At 42.9% G+C, this 18,038-nt stretch overlaps 1 protein-coding gene across 5 annotated transcripts in view; it reads left to right on the top strand.

Moving 5' to 3' along the window:
* LOC137342691 (receptor-type tyrosine-protein phosphatase U-like) overlaps positions 1-18,038 on the top strand; it is a 767,577-nt gene that overhangs the window by 624,164 nt on the left and 125,375 nt on the right. For all 5 annotated transcript variants that reach the window (XM_068006795.1, XM_068006794.1, XM_068006792.1 and 2 more), the window contains one exon: positions 9,356-9,664. In XM_068006795.1, the coding sequence (XP_067862896.1) occupies positions 9,356-9,664 (309 nt within the window). The remainder of the gene's footprint in view (positions 1-9,355; positions 9,665-18,038) is intronic.

Below are 18,038 nucleotides of genomic sequence, written 5' to 3'. Positions count from 1 at the left end.
CTGAACTGATCCAATATGATTTTCTGACCCATTTGCAACATCAATAAAGAGTTTGTGTAAACACAAATAAAAAATCTCGCACACAGGCCACAAGTACTGAAACAGATCTCGTGCAGCCCTCTAGTTGAGGCTGGAGAAAGTTCTTGATGATGAAGAAAAGATAATGAGATCCTGTTTGCTGGATTTCAGAGTTTTCTAGTTCTGAAGATGGTTTTGCCAGAAGCAATCAGAAATTTAGCAAAGATTTTCATTTGTTAAGCAGTGTCTACACAGCTGTGAGTTGCCATGTCATTTCGTTCAAGAACACAAGAGCAGGAATCAGGCCATATGGCCCCTCAAGCCTGCTCCGCCTTTTAATAAGATCATGGATGATCTTTGACCTCAGCTACACTTTCCATATCCTTTGATTCCCTTAGAATCCAAAAATCTATCGAACTCTGTCTTGAATATACTCAACGACTGAGCATCCACAGCACTCTGGGGTAGAGAATTCCAAATATTCACAACCGTCTGAGTGAAGAAATTCCTCCTCATCTCAGTCCTAAATGTCTGACCCCTTATCCTGAGACTATGTCCCCTAATTCTAGACTCTCCAGCCAGGGAAATCATCCTCATAACATCTACCCAGTGAAGCCCTCTTGGAATCTCATATGTCTTATCTGAGATCACCTCTCATTCTTTTAAACTCCAGAGAATATAGGCCCGTTCTACTCAATCTTTCCTCATAGGACAACCCTCTCATCCCAGGAATCAAACTAATGAATCTTGGTTGCACCGCCTCTAAGGCAAGTATATCCTTCCTTAGGTAAGGAGACCAAAACTGCACACAGTACTCCAGGCATGGTCTCACCAAAGCCCTGTACAATTGCAGCAAGACTTCCTTACTCTTGTACTCCAACCGCCTTGCAATAAAGGCCAACATAACATTTGCAAGTACATCTTTACTGCACAAATTGTACCTTTTTAGATGACAGTGCCACTTTACAGCTAATATATTGTTAACTAATGGACACCTTGGCTCAGTTGGTAGCACTCTCACCTCTGAGTCAGAAGATTGTGGATTCAAGCCCTACTATAGACTTCACCACACAATCTAATGATTCAGTGCAGTGCTGAGAGAGTGCTGCATTGTTGGAGTTGCTGTTTTTTGGATGAGATGTTCAACCTGTCCCGTCCCACATTCACGGCCACCCCCTTGACCATGCTATCTCCCGTGGCCTCTCTATTCCCATGGTCTCGGTCACTGACAAGACAATCTCTGACCACTTCTTTGTATCTCTCACCACCCATATCCTTTACTCCCTTCCAAACGCCACTTCCTTCTGCCTCCATCTCTGGCAAAAAAATACTCTCCCAAGTGACTTATAACTGCACTTTTAAATTCCCAACTGCATAGCCTTTGGCCTCCATTCACCATGATACTTCTGAAGCTGTCGATTTATCTCTATCTTTGATGCCCTTGTCTCTAGTAAAACCTTGACTTTTTCCCATCCTGGTCATTCCCCTTTGTATGGCCTCCATCTTTGCTCCCAAGAAGTGCAGATTTGAGAGTATCTGGTGCACAGTTGCTTTAGCCAACCATCACTAGATCTGGCTGGAGCATATCAAGCGTTATCGGGTCTCATTCTCCTCTGCCAAAACTGCCCACTACTCCAGGATCTTCCTGGACAGCAAAGTTAACTCTCTTCACAACTACCAACCATCTCCTTAAACCACTGTCCCCTGCCCCCTCCAGCTTCACCTCTAACCCTAACCTCCAATATTCAGCTGCCTCTGCTGCTTCCCCTCACCCCCAAAGCCTAACTCACCCCCCCCCCCCCACCCCCAAGGTTCCCCTATCCTGGAACCTGCATGCCTCTCTAGTTTCCCTGCCCTCTCTGAGCTCGTTTTGGCCATGAGATCTACCACCAACTTCCTTGACCCCATTCCCCGAACCTGCTGGTCTCCCATCCTACCTTCCTGGCCCCCATTCTAGCTGATATAAATTGTTCCCTCTCCTCAGTTAGTGTCCACCGCCCTTTCAAAACCGGCATCATCGCCCCCTCCATCCTTGCAAACTCCTGCCCCATCTCCTCCCCAAAGTTCTTGAATGTTGTTGCCTCCCAAATCCGTTCAGGTTTCCACTGCTGCTAGAGGACCAAAATGGCCCAAAACAAGGTAACAGATGACATTCTCTGTGACAGTGACCATGATGCATTATCCCTCCTCAATCCCTGTAGCCTTTCACATTGTCAACCACACCATTCTCCTCCAATACCTCTCTACCAGCACAAAATCTAGGCTGACACTCCTGTGTAGTACTGAGGGAGCACTGCACTGACTGAAGCCACCGTCTTCGGCACCAACCACCAACTCTGTTCCCTCATCACCCACTCCATTCCCTTCCCCAGCCACTGTCTTGGATTGAACAAATTATTCGCGACCTCAGTGTCCAATTGGACCCTGACCTGAGCTTCCAAGCCTATTTTCCTCTCCATCACAAAAACCACCTACATCCAATTCCGTAATATCGCCCACCTCCACTCCTACCTCAGTCCATCTGCTGCTGAAACGTTCATCCATAAACATTATCACCTCCAGACTCGACTATTCCAATCTGGTCCTCGTCGGCTTCCCGCCTTCCGTCCTCTGTAAACTTCAGCTCAACCGAAACTTTGCTGCCTGTATCCTATCCTACAATAAGTCCTGCCCTGTCCTCACTGACCTACATTGGCACCTGGTCCCTCAGCACCTCAAATTTAAAATTCCCATCCTTGTGTTTAAATCTCCTTATGGCCTTGCCACTCTCCACCTCTGTAATTTCCTACTACCTCTGCCCCGAACTCTTCATTCGTTGACTCTGGTCTTGTGTGAATTCCACCCCCCCACCCCACCACCTTTGCCCCATTATTGGTGTCTGTGCTTTCAGCTACCTTAGCCGCATGCTCTGGAATTCATTCTCTAAACCCGTCCACATCTCCAACTCCCTCCCCTCCTACAAGATCCTCTTTAAAACCCACCTCTTCAACCAAGCTTTTGTCATCACTCCCAATAGCTCCTCCTTTGCTTCGACATCCATTATTCCTTAAACCTCTGTGAAACCCCTTGGGACATTTTTCCACGTTAAAGGTGCTACACTGTGCAGGCATGCAGGAAATGAACCCCTTCCTCTGGTCGCTATATGTTCTAAAAAGGAAAATTAGGATTTTGCCAGAAATACCGATCAGCAAAAATTTTCCTGTGAAGTTTCTGATGTTGCTAACACCTACGGACTAGAGGAAACTCTCCTCCCACCCCTTGCTAAAACTGTAACTTCATTTCAACACAATCAAACCAGGCAACAGAATTACTTGATGATTATTCTGGGTTCCTCTGCATGTTATCACAGGATCCATAGTTTGAAGCTTCAGGTCGTGGCAACATTTTTTCACTGAATTAGTCACTCCTCAACCCTCATTCAAAGTTAGAAAAATGCCAGAATTAGGCTTGAAGCCAAAATTAGCCAACAGATTTATTATCTTAATTGATACTTTTAAAAGAGCTCACCTAGCACAAATTTCTACTTGAGTTTTAGAATCTCTTGATTCAATAAATCAGGGGTCTTTAATCCCTTCACGTCTACAGCCTTATTTAAATTAAAACTCATAGTGATTTTCCAGTGTTGGTCCAGACAACAATTTAATGATCATCCTTTAAGAGACCTGCTCAGGTTAATACCAAAAGCCAGTTATTGGACAACTTTAAGCATGGCTGCTATTTATTATTTATTTAAAATGCTAAAATCTGGTACTGTTCGAAAGATGAACAGTAGCAGATAAAGAAGAGCTTTACATTCTCGACGTGTTGGATTTGGTACATGAACATTTGTTTTGTATGTTCATTGTGTTGTTGGAGAAAGCAGAGGAATAGTAAAACCATTGTGGCTTTCCAGTTAGCATAACACGCTTACAACCATAGAATTGTTAAGTGGGTCTCTCAACTGCTTCACTGCAGTATCAGAATGTTCAAAGATACCCATGCATCCCTACACAGAAAGACTGATGGATAAATAGGTTCATGTCCTACCTAATACCAGAGCAACTCAATCCTCACAGCAATGAGGTGCCAAATGCTGTCTTGTTTGAGTTATGACTTGCTTTATCCTATTCTCTCTGGGTATGTACTTCAAGAAAAAGGAAGATTTCCATTATAGCCACCTTGTCACATCACTCTGAAACATCTCAAAGTGCGTCACATACTTTGCAATTAAGTGACTGTTGCTTTGCAGTCTATGTACTTGAATGATATGTAGATTACCAAATAATGTACATAATGATCCCAGGACATTCTTAAAACAATTTATCAATATTTTGGGTATCATTCCTTTACACTGAGATTTACTCATATCTTTATCTGTTAACTTCCAAAATCCTGCTCAGAATCTCCATAATCCAATTTCAGTTCCATCTTTATTCTTGATTTATCTCATCATCTTTCCTACTCTTTATAACCTCGATAGTTTCCTACACTATGGGCCTTGGCCCTTCACCGAGGTTTCTCAATAAAAAATATATTCATACAACCAGCTTCCCTTACAATACAGCTAAAATTTCATTCACACAGGCCTTTGCTGTTTCTTGCTGGGCCATCTGTCTCCCATGGGTTGGTTCTGTAGTTACTACTGCTATTGTGGAATAATGGAATACCATAGATGTAACGTTGCTATAATAACTGAGATAAAATAGTCTTTACAGGTCCAACAAAGTTCCTCTGATGGTCTCCAACTTCAGCAAGCATTACCTCCCCTACCCCCCGTTTTTCACACATTGCGGGCTCCTTTTGTCATATTTTCTCTTTCACCAGGAAAGGCAAGATAATCCAGGCAGCACATCTGTTCATGAACACTGTGAATGTTCCTCTGTAATCAGCCGATGGTCAATATGTTTAGTGGAGTAGAGCTGATCGGTTTCTGCCTCCTTTTCAAATGGAATGCTCCTCTCGCCTGTAGCGGGCAAATATCTGCATGGAACAGATTGGTTTCTAGATGTACTGACTGCAGAAATCATCGCTCCACCATTCACAGTGTTTACTCCTGCACCTGTCATTACTTTTTACAGCAGTGCATTTGCTAGGACAGGAAGCCGGGACTGCTATTCACTGTTGCATAGTGCTCCATCCAGTGGATCAACTGAGAACTTAGATGCATTTAGTCAACGAAGGCAAGACTTAAATATCAGTCAGTTCTGGGATTTAAACTTTGTGAGGTAGAAATTGAACCTCGTTGCAACTGTTTTACGGGTGTAAAATGGGTGTAATTAGGCCCAATTTCATGGACCACTGCCTTACACCCCTAGGTCGCCTGAAAGCCACCCAACCCGATATTGGGGCGAACGATTTTTCAGGCGCCTCCAGCAGTCCCTAAAACAGGCGTCAGTTCTGACAGCTGTTTCCAGCCGCAATCGGCCCTTCTCCCGCTGTACTCCCATCTCCTCCACCCCCCCCCCCCACCCCAGAAATTCATTCATGCAGAAGGACGTGCTGCCTATGCAGGCACTGGCAGATTGCCCAGATTATTCAGATGAGGACCAATTTCGGGCTGGCCTCTGCCTCCTGGATCAGGCGTGAGTTAGGCATTGCCACCTTTGCATCCATAACCAGGCGCCAATGATATTTCTACTCTTCTATATCCCAATCGTCTACCAGTAAAGCTACCTGGCTTTAGGAGATTAGCAGACTCTCAGTGTTAATTATGTTGAATGCATCTAGCGCTGTTCCAGTTCAGGCTTGAAGGTCCATTTACTGAAGCAACACTTGGACTGAAGGCTCATTGTTTACCTGCCATTCTAGTAATATCAGAAGAGTTGCTCTGTGGTCATTCACCCTCTCCTGTTATAACGTCTGTTCTTCACACACCCTCTTTACACCTAGGACCACTGGGGCAAACAGGCCACAAAACTCCCATTTGTAAAGTCACTGTCACTTTGTTTGGAGAGAGGGGTTGAAGTTGTGTTTTTTTTTGTATAAACTAGCAGCATCTTTCACAAAGTTGATCATGGACCCGTGAGAATCATTATGAAATGGCGTTGTCATGTCACAGACTGTCTAAATGGGCTGTCTCTTTTTATTTATATAATATTACACACACACACACACACACACACACACACACACACACACTCTCTCTCTCTCTCTCAGCTCTTTCTCCCTTAACTTGCAATTTGCCTTCATCTGCCATTACCCTGTTTCTCTTTGTTAATTTAATGTTTGTAAACAATTTTACAACACCAAGTTATAGTCCAGCAATTTTATTTTAAATTCACAAGCTTTCGGAGGCTACCTCCTTCCTCAGGTGAATGTTCACCTGAGGAAGGAGGTAGCCTCCGAAAGCTTGTGAATTTAAAATAAAATTGCTGGACTATAACTTGGTGTTGTAAAATTGTTTACAATTGTCAACCCCAGTCCATCACCGGCATCTCCACATCATTAATTTAATGTACCATTCCTTTACAATAACTTTTTAAAATTTAGTTTCTTTGTAAAATAAATTTCACTTGTACTTTATGTCATGGCCTTCCTTCCTTTTTGAAACTACAATTTGCAAACTTTGAATTAAAGTTAATCCTGTGTCTGATTTTAATACCTGACACATGCACAACATTATTTCTGATTGATTGTGCAGAGCAGCCTATTCAGGAGGTAGAACGGGCCAGTTTCAGGTAAGAACATTTCCTGTGGGCCTGGTTGGACAGCAGCATGACTGGTGAATTTGAATATCATGACCCCACTGGTGTGAAGCAGATATCTTAAACTGTTAACGCCCTGCATTGAAATGGTGAAGACAAGATTCAATCGATTGGAGCCACAGCCTCTTTACAAAGGCAACTTTACTGGACGACTTTTTTTTACTGACTTGTAAACGAAAAGACAAGTAAATTCATGTTGCAAAGAAACTACAAACACCAATGCTAAAATGTGATGCTTTGTGTGGAAGCTTCTGACCATGAAATTCATTGGTTATACACCTGTACTATTCATGCAGAATATAAGCTATCCATCTTGCGCTGGATCCTTGATGATTGCAAACGGCTGGAGTCTTTAACTTTTGATTCCGTATTAGTTGCGTGATCCCTTGTGTAGTACTCCATTCAGTTCTGAGTGTCTTCCTCTCTCCATTCAGTTTAAATAACTGTGTCAACCTGGATTCTGAGCTGATTGTCTGCATGGGTGTGGAGCTCACTCTATGATCATCTCGGAAAGATGAAAGAATACTCACAGGTGGGCATCTATCTGAAAATACCATCAGAGATCACAGATTTAAGGTGATTGGCAAAAGAACCAGAGGCGACAAGAGGGGGAAAAAGATTACGCAGAAAGTTGTTATGATCTGAACCGCACTGCCTGAAAGGGTGGTGGAAGCAGATTCAATAATAACTTTCAAAAGGGAATTGGATATATACTTGAAGGGAAAAAATTTGCAGGGCAAGAGCAGGGAATTGGGACAAATTGGATAGCTCTACCAAAGAACAGGCACGATGGGCCGAATGGCGGCCTTCTTTGCTATATCGTTCTATCATTTTATGATTCTATAACAATCAATTTTAAAGACTAAATGTTAGTATATCAAACCAAAAGAATGACAGACTTTGATTAAAAAGAACACTATCCCTATTAACTCTAGGATCCAGATTCAAATCCAGGATAACGAGTAGTCTTGAATAACTCTTCTATTTGAAGTGGTTTAGGGTTGCAGCTCAGTGCTCACTAGAGCGAGCCCAGTGATCTACAGCATTAAGGGTGGACTTCCCTTAGTTCCTGATTTAGATTTTCCACGGGGCACACACTGTTTCTGTGCATGGTTAGAAATCTCTCCGACATGTTCCATTTACCCCACACGTATCTGTTAGACTGCTAGTCAGATAGATGGAGAGTCTGGAAGAGTTTTGATCCAGTGGTTGTATCCACCTCCTGTTATTGGCAATTATCGAGGTTCTGCGCCAGCTGCAATGCCCAATGAGATTGTTGAGCCCTACATATCTCAGCACTAGGGAATGAATAAAGTGGGCAAAATCAGTGTAGCGCACTCAAACAATGTTCCTTGTGGATGTACGAATTAGAAACACTCAAAACCTTCCACTTGTAAGATATTGGAAGTGGTGTGTGTGTGTGTGTCTATATAAAATATTTGATGTACTTTTTCATAAATATTAAAAGGTAATCTTTCAATTCAGGGTTCTATAGAATTATCCCAAATGCTTTTATTAAGTAAATTTTCTTAAATTCCCATTTAAAAACAATGATTTAGGAGCATTGGGCAATAGCTTTTGAAGGACACTGTGACCAATTCTCCCAAGCAGTCTACAAAATAGCAGCTGAGATGCTGGTGAGGGATGTCGGAGACCTGTGTCTGTATACACGTTGACCCTTTGAGTAGAGTCTTCCTGGTAGTTTTCAACACACACCTGTAATTGACTTACTGCAGTTGTACAGGGCCTTGGTGAGACCACATCTGGAGTATTGTGGGCAGTTTTGGTCTCCTTATCTGAGGAAGGATGTCCTTTCCGTGGAGGGAGTGCAACAAAGGTTTACCAGACTGATTCCTGGGATGGCAGGACTGACGTATGAGGAGAGATTGGGTCGACTAGGCCTATATTCACTAGAGTTTAGAAGAATGAGAGGTGATCTCATCGAAACATATAAAATTCTAACAGGACTAGACAGACTAGATGCAGGGTGGATGTTCCCAATGGCTGGGGAGTCCAAAACCAGGGATCACAGTCTCAGGATACAGGTTATGCCATTTAGAACCGAGATGAGGAGAAATTTCTTCACTCAGAGGGTGGTGAACCTGTGGAATTCTCTACCACAGAAGGCAGTGGAGGCCAAGTCATTAGATGTATTCAAGAAGCAGATAGATATATTTCTTAATGCTAAAAGGATCAAGGGATATGGGGAATAAGCGGGAACAGGGTACTGAGTTAGATGATCAGCCGTGATCATTTTGAATGGCGGAGCATGCCCGAAGGGCCGAATGGCCTACTCTTGCTCCTATTTTCTATGTTTCTATGACGACTCTTCAATAGTAATTCATTGACTGTGAAGTGTTGAGGATGACAAATGTGCTACATAAATGCAAATATTGAGCATTGTTGACTGTGATTAAGGGGACCTTAGAACGTCGTGGAGCACATCTATACTTTGAATATTCTCTAAAATCACAAATATGTAGCATTTTATATTTGTAGCAGATTTTGTCGTCACAAAGCAGCATGATCCAGGCAGCTTTTGCCTCATATTTCACTAAAGTTGATGAGAATGAAATAAAATTCCTGATGGCAAATGGTTTGTGATATTAAATTGATTTGATGTTGATATTTATTACCATTATTTTTAATCACAGAACCCATGCGGGCGCCCAAGGGCCTTACCTTCTCCGAGATCGAGCCGAGGCAGATCACACTACAGTGGGAGCCACTGGGCTACAACATCACTCGCTGCCACGCTTATTCCGCCATCGTCTGCTACCACTACACCTTCGGAGTCAGCCGCAATCAGACGTTCAGAGAATGCCAGCGAGCTGAACCAAAGGTCTCTCAGCTCACCATTAAGAATCTCCTGCCCTACAAAAACATCTATGTCAAGCTGATTCTAACCAACCCTGAAGGAAGAAAAGAGAGCAAAGAACTTATCTTTCAAACAGATGAGGACGGTAAGAGCATTCTTTTTTTTCTCCCCATTTAAACCTGGCTGTTGCTTTCTCTTTTTTATTCATTCATGGGATGTGGGCATCGCTGGCAAGGCCAGCATTTATTGCCTATCACTAATTGCCCTTGAGAAGGTGGTGATGAGCCGCCTTCTTGAACTGCTGCAGTCCGTGTGGTGAAGATTCTTCCACAGTGCTTTTAGGAAGGGAGTTCCAGGATTTTGACCCAGTGACAATGAAGGAATGGCAATATATTTCCAAGTCAGGATGGTGTGTGACTTGTTGGGGAAGTGCAGGTGTTGTTGTTCCCATGTGCCTGTTGCCCTTGTCCTTCTAGGTGGTAGAAGGCTTGGGAGGTGCTGTCAAAGAAGCCTTGGTGAGTTGCTGCAGTGCATCCTGTAGATGGTACACACTGCAACCATGGTGCGCCGGTGGTAAAGAGAGTGAATGTTTAGGGTGGTGGATGGGGTGCCAATCAAGCAGACTGCTTTGTTTTGGATGGTGTCGAGCTTCTTGAGTGTTGGAGCTGCACTCATCCAGGCAAGTGGAGAGTAGTCCATCACCGCTCCTGACTTGTGTCGTGCAGTTGGTGGAAAGGCTCCTGTCTAGTGTCTTGTAGTTGGGAGTCAGGAGGTGAGTCACTCATCGCAGAATACCCAGCCCCTGACCCACTCTTGTAGCCAGCTTCAGTCAATAGAGCAACAGGACCGAACTAATGGAAAAGTGTGCTCGACATGATCCGAAAATGTGAATGGGTTTTGAGAGTGTATTGGCTTCATGAAGGCTCCGTTCTTCACTCCTCACTGCTTCCCCAGCTGCTCTACTGAGATTATGACTTGACCAACTAGAAGGTGTACAGTTACATTCCATGGATATGTGTCCCATAGATTTGCACATATTAGTCTGACTACCACAAGCTGACTCCCAGCCACAGAGACAGCCCACAATGGCAGAAGGGAAACTATGGCAGTTGTAAATAAGAGTCAGCATAAAAGCAAAGGTGCCAATTCCAACAAACCTATGGTTGTTAAACTCATTCTTTGTTTACCACAGGTCAGTTGGCTCCTCACAGGTCAGGGGGGTGAACCCATTGAAATGAATCAGTTAATGCTAGTTGAAACAGCAGATAGAGGAATGCCATCCAATTTTATTGTCGGTGTTAATTTCTCAGCTATAGAAACTTCAGGACTTAAATGTTTTGATTCGTAAACTGGTCAAATGATCAATTTATCTTATAGATTTTTATGTAAATTTCCTCAATTTGTTTTGAAGCAGAATTCAAATTGATATTCCAGAAAGTTTCCACCAGAAAGTGAGATCCAATGATTGATCTGATTAGCATAGGAAGCTTTGACCTTCAGTAAAAAAAATCCTACATCATTTTTCCCTTTAAGCTCTTGTTACAGAACATTCGATGATATAGTATCTCATTAAGCTGCAAAGCACCTCACATAGCAGTGTTTTGCCAGTGGCCATGGCACTATTCAAAGTGACGGAATTTTTGTTTGCTTTTTATGAGGATGAATACTTGAAATGCAAATACTTCATCCTTTCACTGCTTTCTGATTTAGACTTTGGATCACATAATTTAATAGGGACATGATCCAGTGGCTTAAGCCGAGTAGTTCAGCAGTTATATTGTTTGTTGCACAGGCCTATGGTCATTGAACCCAGAGCTTCCCTGACCCTGCAGTCGCAATTGTAAAGTTCTTGAGTTGGCCCTTGAGTGATGGTTCCTTTACATAACTTCCAGGATATTGCAAGCATTTTTATCTTTTTTTTAATAATAAACTGTCTCAATAAAAGTAGCTTTAAAGCAAATGCTGCCTTATTTGGGTTTCATTGTGTAAAATGATGGGCTCTTTCACTAACTGAGTGGGTAAATACACCACACCTGTGGTCCTGAGCCATACAGTCCAGGAAGGTCCCAGGTTTGTTTCCTTGTTGGCGTTGAGTTAGCTGATTTCAGCCAGGGCAGTGATGGGGGGGCATTATATTTTGGCCTCTGTGTCCCCTGGATTATGGAGAAGAGAAAATAAATCAGCCAGGTTTCCTGTTCCTGGTCGCTAACCAGTGACTTCTGCTGGAATGTATTGGGTATCAGCTGAAGACAGGCTCGGACACGTGATGGTCCATTGTTGGCAAAGTCAGCTTGAGATAGAAATTCTATTAAATGCCTGTCTTGCTAGGTCTAAGGCAGCAGCAGGTGTCTGTCTATCACTGCTATTTGTACAATGCTGCACCTGAATCAGGAACTTCTGATAGCGTCACTCAATTCAGCAAGGCAAAGAACTTGATTCTGCTGCACTGCCAAGTCACGAGGTTTGAATGCGAAAGAAGGTTGAACGTTGATAAGTAAGGCCAATGAGCGAGAGTCCAATAACTGCATCCCATCGCATTCAAAGCAAAATAGGGATGTTGAGGGTGCCCTTACCTGACAAACAAGCATCCCACTGTCAAAGGTTTTCTTGCTGTCACAATAGAGCATCTGAATGGATGACAGAATGACAGATCTGTACACAAATATCAACCACTAGATCTCATTCTTGACATTTGTTGCACTGTGAAGCATGTTTCGTTGCATTTCCATTGTTGTGCAGACCATGTCAGATCTAGAAAGCAGATTTATCATTTAGCATTTCGCACAAGTGTAAAGGCTTGTCACTGTTTCGAGACTGAGACACAATGGTGTCACTCCCAAGCAGCATAGTCAATTCTCTTATTTTACTTTTTATGCCATTTTAACAAAAGAAATCACAGAGAAAATGATCAGTTGACATGTGCCAGACTTCTGATAAGTTTTAAACCTTACTGTATTTTACGTCGAAAATAAAGATGATATTATTTAGCACTTTATCACAGAAACATTCCAAAGCACTTAACATACAAGTTACTTGGACGCATTTGAAGAGCAATGCCCAATCTCATTCCCTGAACAATGCTCTTGCGTTGCACCCTGCAGTGTATAAGGTGACGGTACTGCTTAACGATGGTGAGATGACGTTGATCTTTAGGTTTCAGTCGGTATAATTCCAGCTCTACTTTTAACCAGCTCCTTCCATTTTAAAAATAAAATTAATGCACACTTGTATAGTATCGTATCACATTGGTGAATCTTAGAAAGTTTTACAGAGTGAATCACTGCAGTGCAGCATCCCATAAACAGTAATGAGATGGATGATCAGTTAAACATAATTTAATAGGACAAAGTCAGCATGGCTTTACGAAGGGGAAGTCATGTCTGACAAATTTGCTTGAGTTCTTTGAGGACATAATGTACAGGGTGGATAAAGGGGAACCAGTGGACGTAGTGTATTTAGACTTCCAGAAGGCATTCGACAAGGTGCCACATAAAAGATTATTGCTCAAGATAAAGAATCACTGGATTGGGAGTAATATTCTGGCATGGGTGGAGGATTGGTTATCTAACAGGAAGCAGAGAGTTGGGATAAATGGTTCATTCTCGGACTGGCAACCAGTAGCCAGTGGTGTTCCGCAGGGGTCGGTGCTGGGTCCCCAACTCTTTACAATCTATATTAACGATTTGGAGGAGAGGACCAAGTGTAACATATCAAAGTTTGCAGATGATACAAAGATGGGAGGGAAAGTAGAGAGTGAGGAGGACATAAAAAAACCTACAAGGGGATATAGACAGGCTGGGTGAGTGGGCGGAGATTTGGCAGATGCAATACAATATTGGAAAATGTGAGGTTATGCACTTTGGCAGGAAAAATCGGAGAGCAAGTTATTATCTCAATGGCGAGAAACTGGAAAGTACTGCAGTACAAAGGGATCTGGGGGTCCTAGTGCAAGAAGATCAAAAAGTTAGTATGCAGGTGCAGCAGGTGATCAAGAAGACCAACGGAATGTTGGCTTTTATTGCTAGGGGGATAGAATATAAAAACAGGGAGGTATTGCTGCAGTTATATAAGGTATTGGTGAGACCGCACCTGGAATACTGCATACAGTTTTGGTGTCCATACTTAAGAAAAGACATACTTGCTCTCGAGGCAGTACAAAGAAGGTTCACTCGGTTAATCCCGGGGATGAGGGGGCGGACATATGAGGAGAGGTTGAGTAGATTGGGACTCTACTCATTGGAGTTCAGAAGAATGAGAGGCGATCTTATTGAAACATATAAGATTGTGAAGGGGCTTGATCGGGTGGATGCGGTAAGGATGTTCCCAAGGATGGGTGAAACTAGAACTAGGGGGCATAATCTTAGAATAAGGGGCTGCTCTTTCAAAACTGAGATGAGGAGAAACTTCTTCACTCAGAGGGTAGTAGGTCTGTGGAATTTGCTGCCCCAGGAAGCTGTGGAAGCTACATCATTAAATAAATTTAAAACAGAAATAGACAGTTTCCTAGAAGTAAAGGGAATTAGGGGTTACGGGGAGCGGGCAGGAAATTGGACATGAATTAAGATTTGAGGTTAGGATCAGATCAGCCATGATCTTATTGAATGGCGGAGCAGGCTCGAGGGGCCGATTGGCCTACTTTTGCTCCTATTTCTTATGTTCTTATGTTCTTAATCTGTTTGGGGTGATATCGAAAGCTCACTGCTCTTCTTTAAATAGTGCTATGGGATCTCTAACAGCCACCTAAACCATTTGAACAGATCAAATGGGGCCTCAGTTTAACTTCTCATTCAAAGGATGGTGCCTGTGCCAATGCAGCACTCCCTCAGTACCACACTTAAGTGTCAGCCTAGTTTATGTGCTCAAGTCTCTGGAGTGGGGCTTGAATCTGCATCGTACTGACTCAGAGGCAATTGTGCTATTATACTGAGCCAAGCTGACACTACAAAGATGTGTGGGAGAGGCTCAAGGTGAGCATGCTGAAAACTCCAGATTAATTGGAGATTAAATATTCATTGCTGTTGGGGATAATGATCTGAAGTGAGTTTTAAATTAATGCTGTGTGTAATCTAGATTGTTCTGCTTTACAGAAGGAAGGAAAGAACTTGCATTTATATAGCACCTTTCATGTCCTCAGATGTCCCAAAGCCCTTCATGGGCAAACAGTTGCTTTTGAAATGTAGTCACTGTTGTCTTACAGGCAAACAAGGTAGCTAATATGTACATAGCAAGATCCCACAAACAGCCAAGAGATAACTGGCCAGTTAATCTGTTATTGAAGGTGTTGATTGAGGGATGAATTTTCGCCAGGACACGGCAGAATTCCCCTGCCCTTCTTCGAACAGTGCCATCAGATCTTTCACATTCAAAGCACTTACCTGTTTGATCCAGTTGTTCTCGCCTCCCTTTAGCTGCCGGGTTTCCCGGGCCCTGGAAAACCCAGTCCGCAGCCTTTAAATTCATATGGCTCCAAAAATCTGAGGAACGCAGCCTTGTTTAAATATTATAATCACGGACCCGTCTCTCCAGTGTGGGTTACTCAGATGCTCCCAAATCCACTGCAGTTAGTAGGCGCCTTTGTGGCAATTGGGGTCGAGTTTCACATTTACCGATTTTAACCCACCCCCCCAAGCCCCACCCGCCCGTCGTTGGTGGGGGGGTGTTAAAATTACCTCCAAAAGGCCTATAAAATATATGTGGAAACCTAACTAGGATAGGTATCAGGAACTTGAGTCATAAAGTAATGTTCAGGAAGTTGAGCTTGATTTCTCTGGTTTTGAGATGAGTTTTTAAAATAATAAAGGGAATGGACCACATTGATCCAGGCAAATTGTTCAATATGGCAAATGGTTCAAATACGAGAGAATATCACTTTAAAAATGACTAGCTTAGTGGTATAAACTGGGCGACATGGACATGTTGGGCCAAAGGGCCTGTTTCCATGTTGTAAACTTCTATGATTCTATGAAGTTAGGAGTACGAAAGGAAGTCGAGCAGAGCCTTTTCATCCTAAGGATAATTAATACATTTGTTGAATGACATTACAAGGAAAGACCATTGAAGTGGAGACAATGAAGGGATTCAGAGGTGTTTCTGGAGAGAAATGTTACTGAGGGATATGGGGAGAAGATGGGAGGGGCTGATCTACCAACAAGATATTGGGCCGAAAGGCCATTTCCCACTCCTAGAAATTCTTATGTTGTTAAGCGTGATGTGACATGATATCAGTACATCAATGTGGTTGTTTTGCATTCAGGCTCATAATTTGGGCCCTTTTTTAAATCTGCTGCTGTACAAGTAGGGCACAGCTCAACCCAGAGTGAACTGAAGTGGAATTGAGCCAATTGGAGCAACTTCACTGCACTTCTTGTAGTCGTTAAGCAAGTTGATTAGTACAGATGCAAAAATTAGTTGCAGGGAAGCAGGCCAACAAGTCCGACATCAACTAAGTTTGGGAGTTAAGAGCATATGCCATTTTACAAATTGATTTTATTGTCATGACGAATTTCAAGTAAAGTTGAATAAATTGATTTTTTGAATGTTTAATGAACCCTCTCTGGCATACTGCAACATTGGCATGTACAGCTGCTAAATTGACAAAAGTCAGCATTTTTATTTACTTAAAGAAAATAATGAAATGCTTTGATATTTAATCAGAGTCAGCCACACTGAGAGGCACCACAGCAGAGGGCTTCGCATCTCAGGGGAGGGGATATTGGTATAGATGAGTTTAGTTCCACAGCACATTCCCGCTGTTGTTTATGCATGAAGCATTCCATCGCTTAATCTGGTCTGCCCAACCTGCTTGCAGTAATAGGTTCCATGCATCAGAAATGAGTTCCCGGTCGCAGAGAAAAATGAGGGAAAATTACAACGGGTAAAGAGTAAATCGGAGAAACAACTTAAGTTCTCGGTACAATTTTACAACCTACTAGTCGATCTCTCCTGGTGTCGCAAGTGGAAAGTTGAGGCCAAGTGTCACCTTTAGGTGAAGCAGGGTTAGAGGGGCAGGAGATGATTGGACCAGGGAGCAGAGGGCAGGGATTTCCTCGGAGCTCCTCCCACTTCACCATCCTAACTTCGCTGGAAGTGCAGCAGGAACGCCACTAACGTGTGCAAACGGTATTTCCGCTGCTTTTCCAGCAAAGTTACAGTGGTGGAACGGGAGTAGCTCCGAGGAAATTCTCGGCCATACGTTCAGCCCTTGTTTAAATTCCTAAGTCCGTATTTATAATGGAAACCACCGGAGTAAACTTGTCGGCTGTAATTGCGCACTCTCGCCAGTGATGGCGCTGCAGCACCCCCACTGGTGGGAGGGTGTAAATGCAGAATGACATGTCCACATAAAGGTGGACATAGAAATTTATACTTAATACAAAAAGTTGCATGTGAATATAACAATTTTAATAGATTTTGCTGGAGTGGGGCATCTTGAGGCATGCCCTGCTAGTTAGACTTACAATGACATGTTCAGGTTTTAACATTTTTTGCCCACAAAGTTGCTGGAAGCTGATAATGGCATAGCGGGGGTAACTGGGCATCTGAGATCTTAGTGAACAACGGGACAGACAGTGTATCTCCTTAAACAACGAGATTAAATGATTGAGAAATAAACAGAGGAAGGACAGAGAAGGAGGGTGCATTAGAGTGGGTGAATTCAATGTCAAATCAGGTACGGAAGAGAAATAAAAAGAGGGAAAGAAAGATTGGATTAAAAGAGAGAGAAAAAAAAGACAAAAGAAAAGTGAGAAAAAAAACTTTTAAAGTAATGACATTTTTAAAATCTGCTAGAACTAATAACGCAAAGGAATGAGACTCCACACGTTTAATTGTTTACTTTCTGAGCAAGAGAAGTTGATTGGCCATCATTAACAATTATCACATCGTTAAAAGGGTACTTACTCTGAGAATTACTCGACTTAACTTTCTGTGGCGAATTTAATGGGCAATTCATGTGCAAATGCAGCAACTTCATGAAAATCACGGGGAGGTTAAGCATGAGATGCCATTTTCGCGAAGCTAATGGCAGAGCGGTGCAACTCAGACCGCACCTTGTGGTGATTCGTAATTCATGGAGTATCTCTTCCTCGCCAAAAGTTGCTGGCCGATTTGTGTATTAATAACGGCGTGCGTCGTTTGGACGCCGTTATTTTGTTCAGCAAAATCTGGTCCAATATTTCAGGTAAATATGTGAGGAGCAGTCGGATTATTGGATTATTCTTATATTTAAGGATATAGACGGTGCTGCATAATGACGGTGCATTTATATTATAAATACCGTTACCAGTAGCAGTCCCAACATCACCTGTAAGGTAAATAGGGCCGCGCTGCTGGCTCTGGAGGAGCGGGAAGTCTCCGCAACAGGTGATTTTCCCTCGCGTCATCAGGGTCAAAGCAACAAGATAAACCTCTGTTGGCAATGGCCCAGCGCCCAGCCCACTTATAGAGCCCGGCAATGCGGTTTTCACATCGTTGACCTTCCACAGCCATCTGAGAAGGTTCAGAAGCAGAAGATGACGAAT

The sequence above is a fragment of the Heptranchias perlo genome, chromosome 26, assembly GCF_035084215.1.
Source record: "Heptranchias perlo isolate sHepPer1 chromosome 26, sHepPer1.hap1, whole genome shotgun sequence".
Lineage (NCBI taxonomy): Eukaryota > Metazoa > Chordata > Chondrichthyes > Hexanchiformes > Hexanchidae > Heptranchias > Heptranchias perlo.
This window is presented reverse-complemented; position numbering and strand designations above follow the sequence as displayed.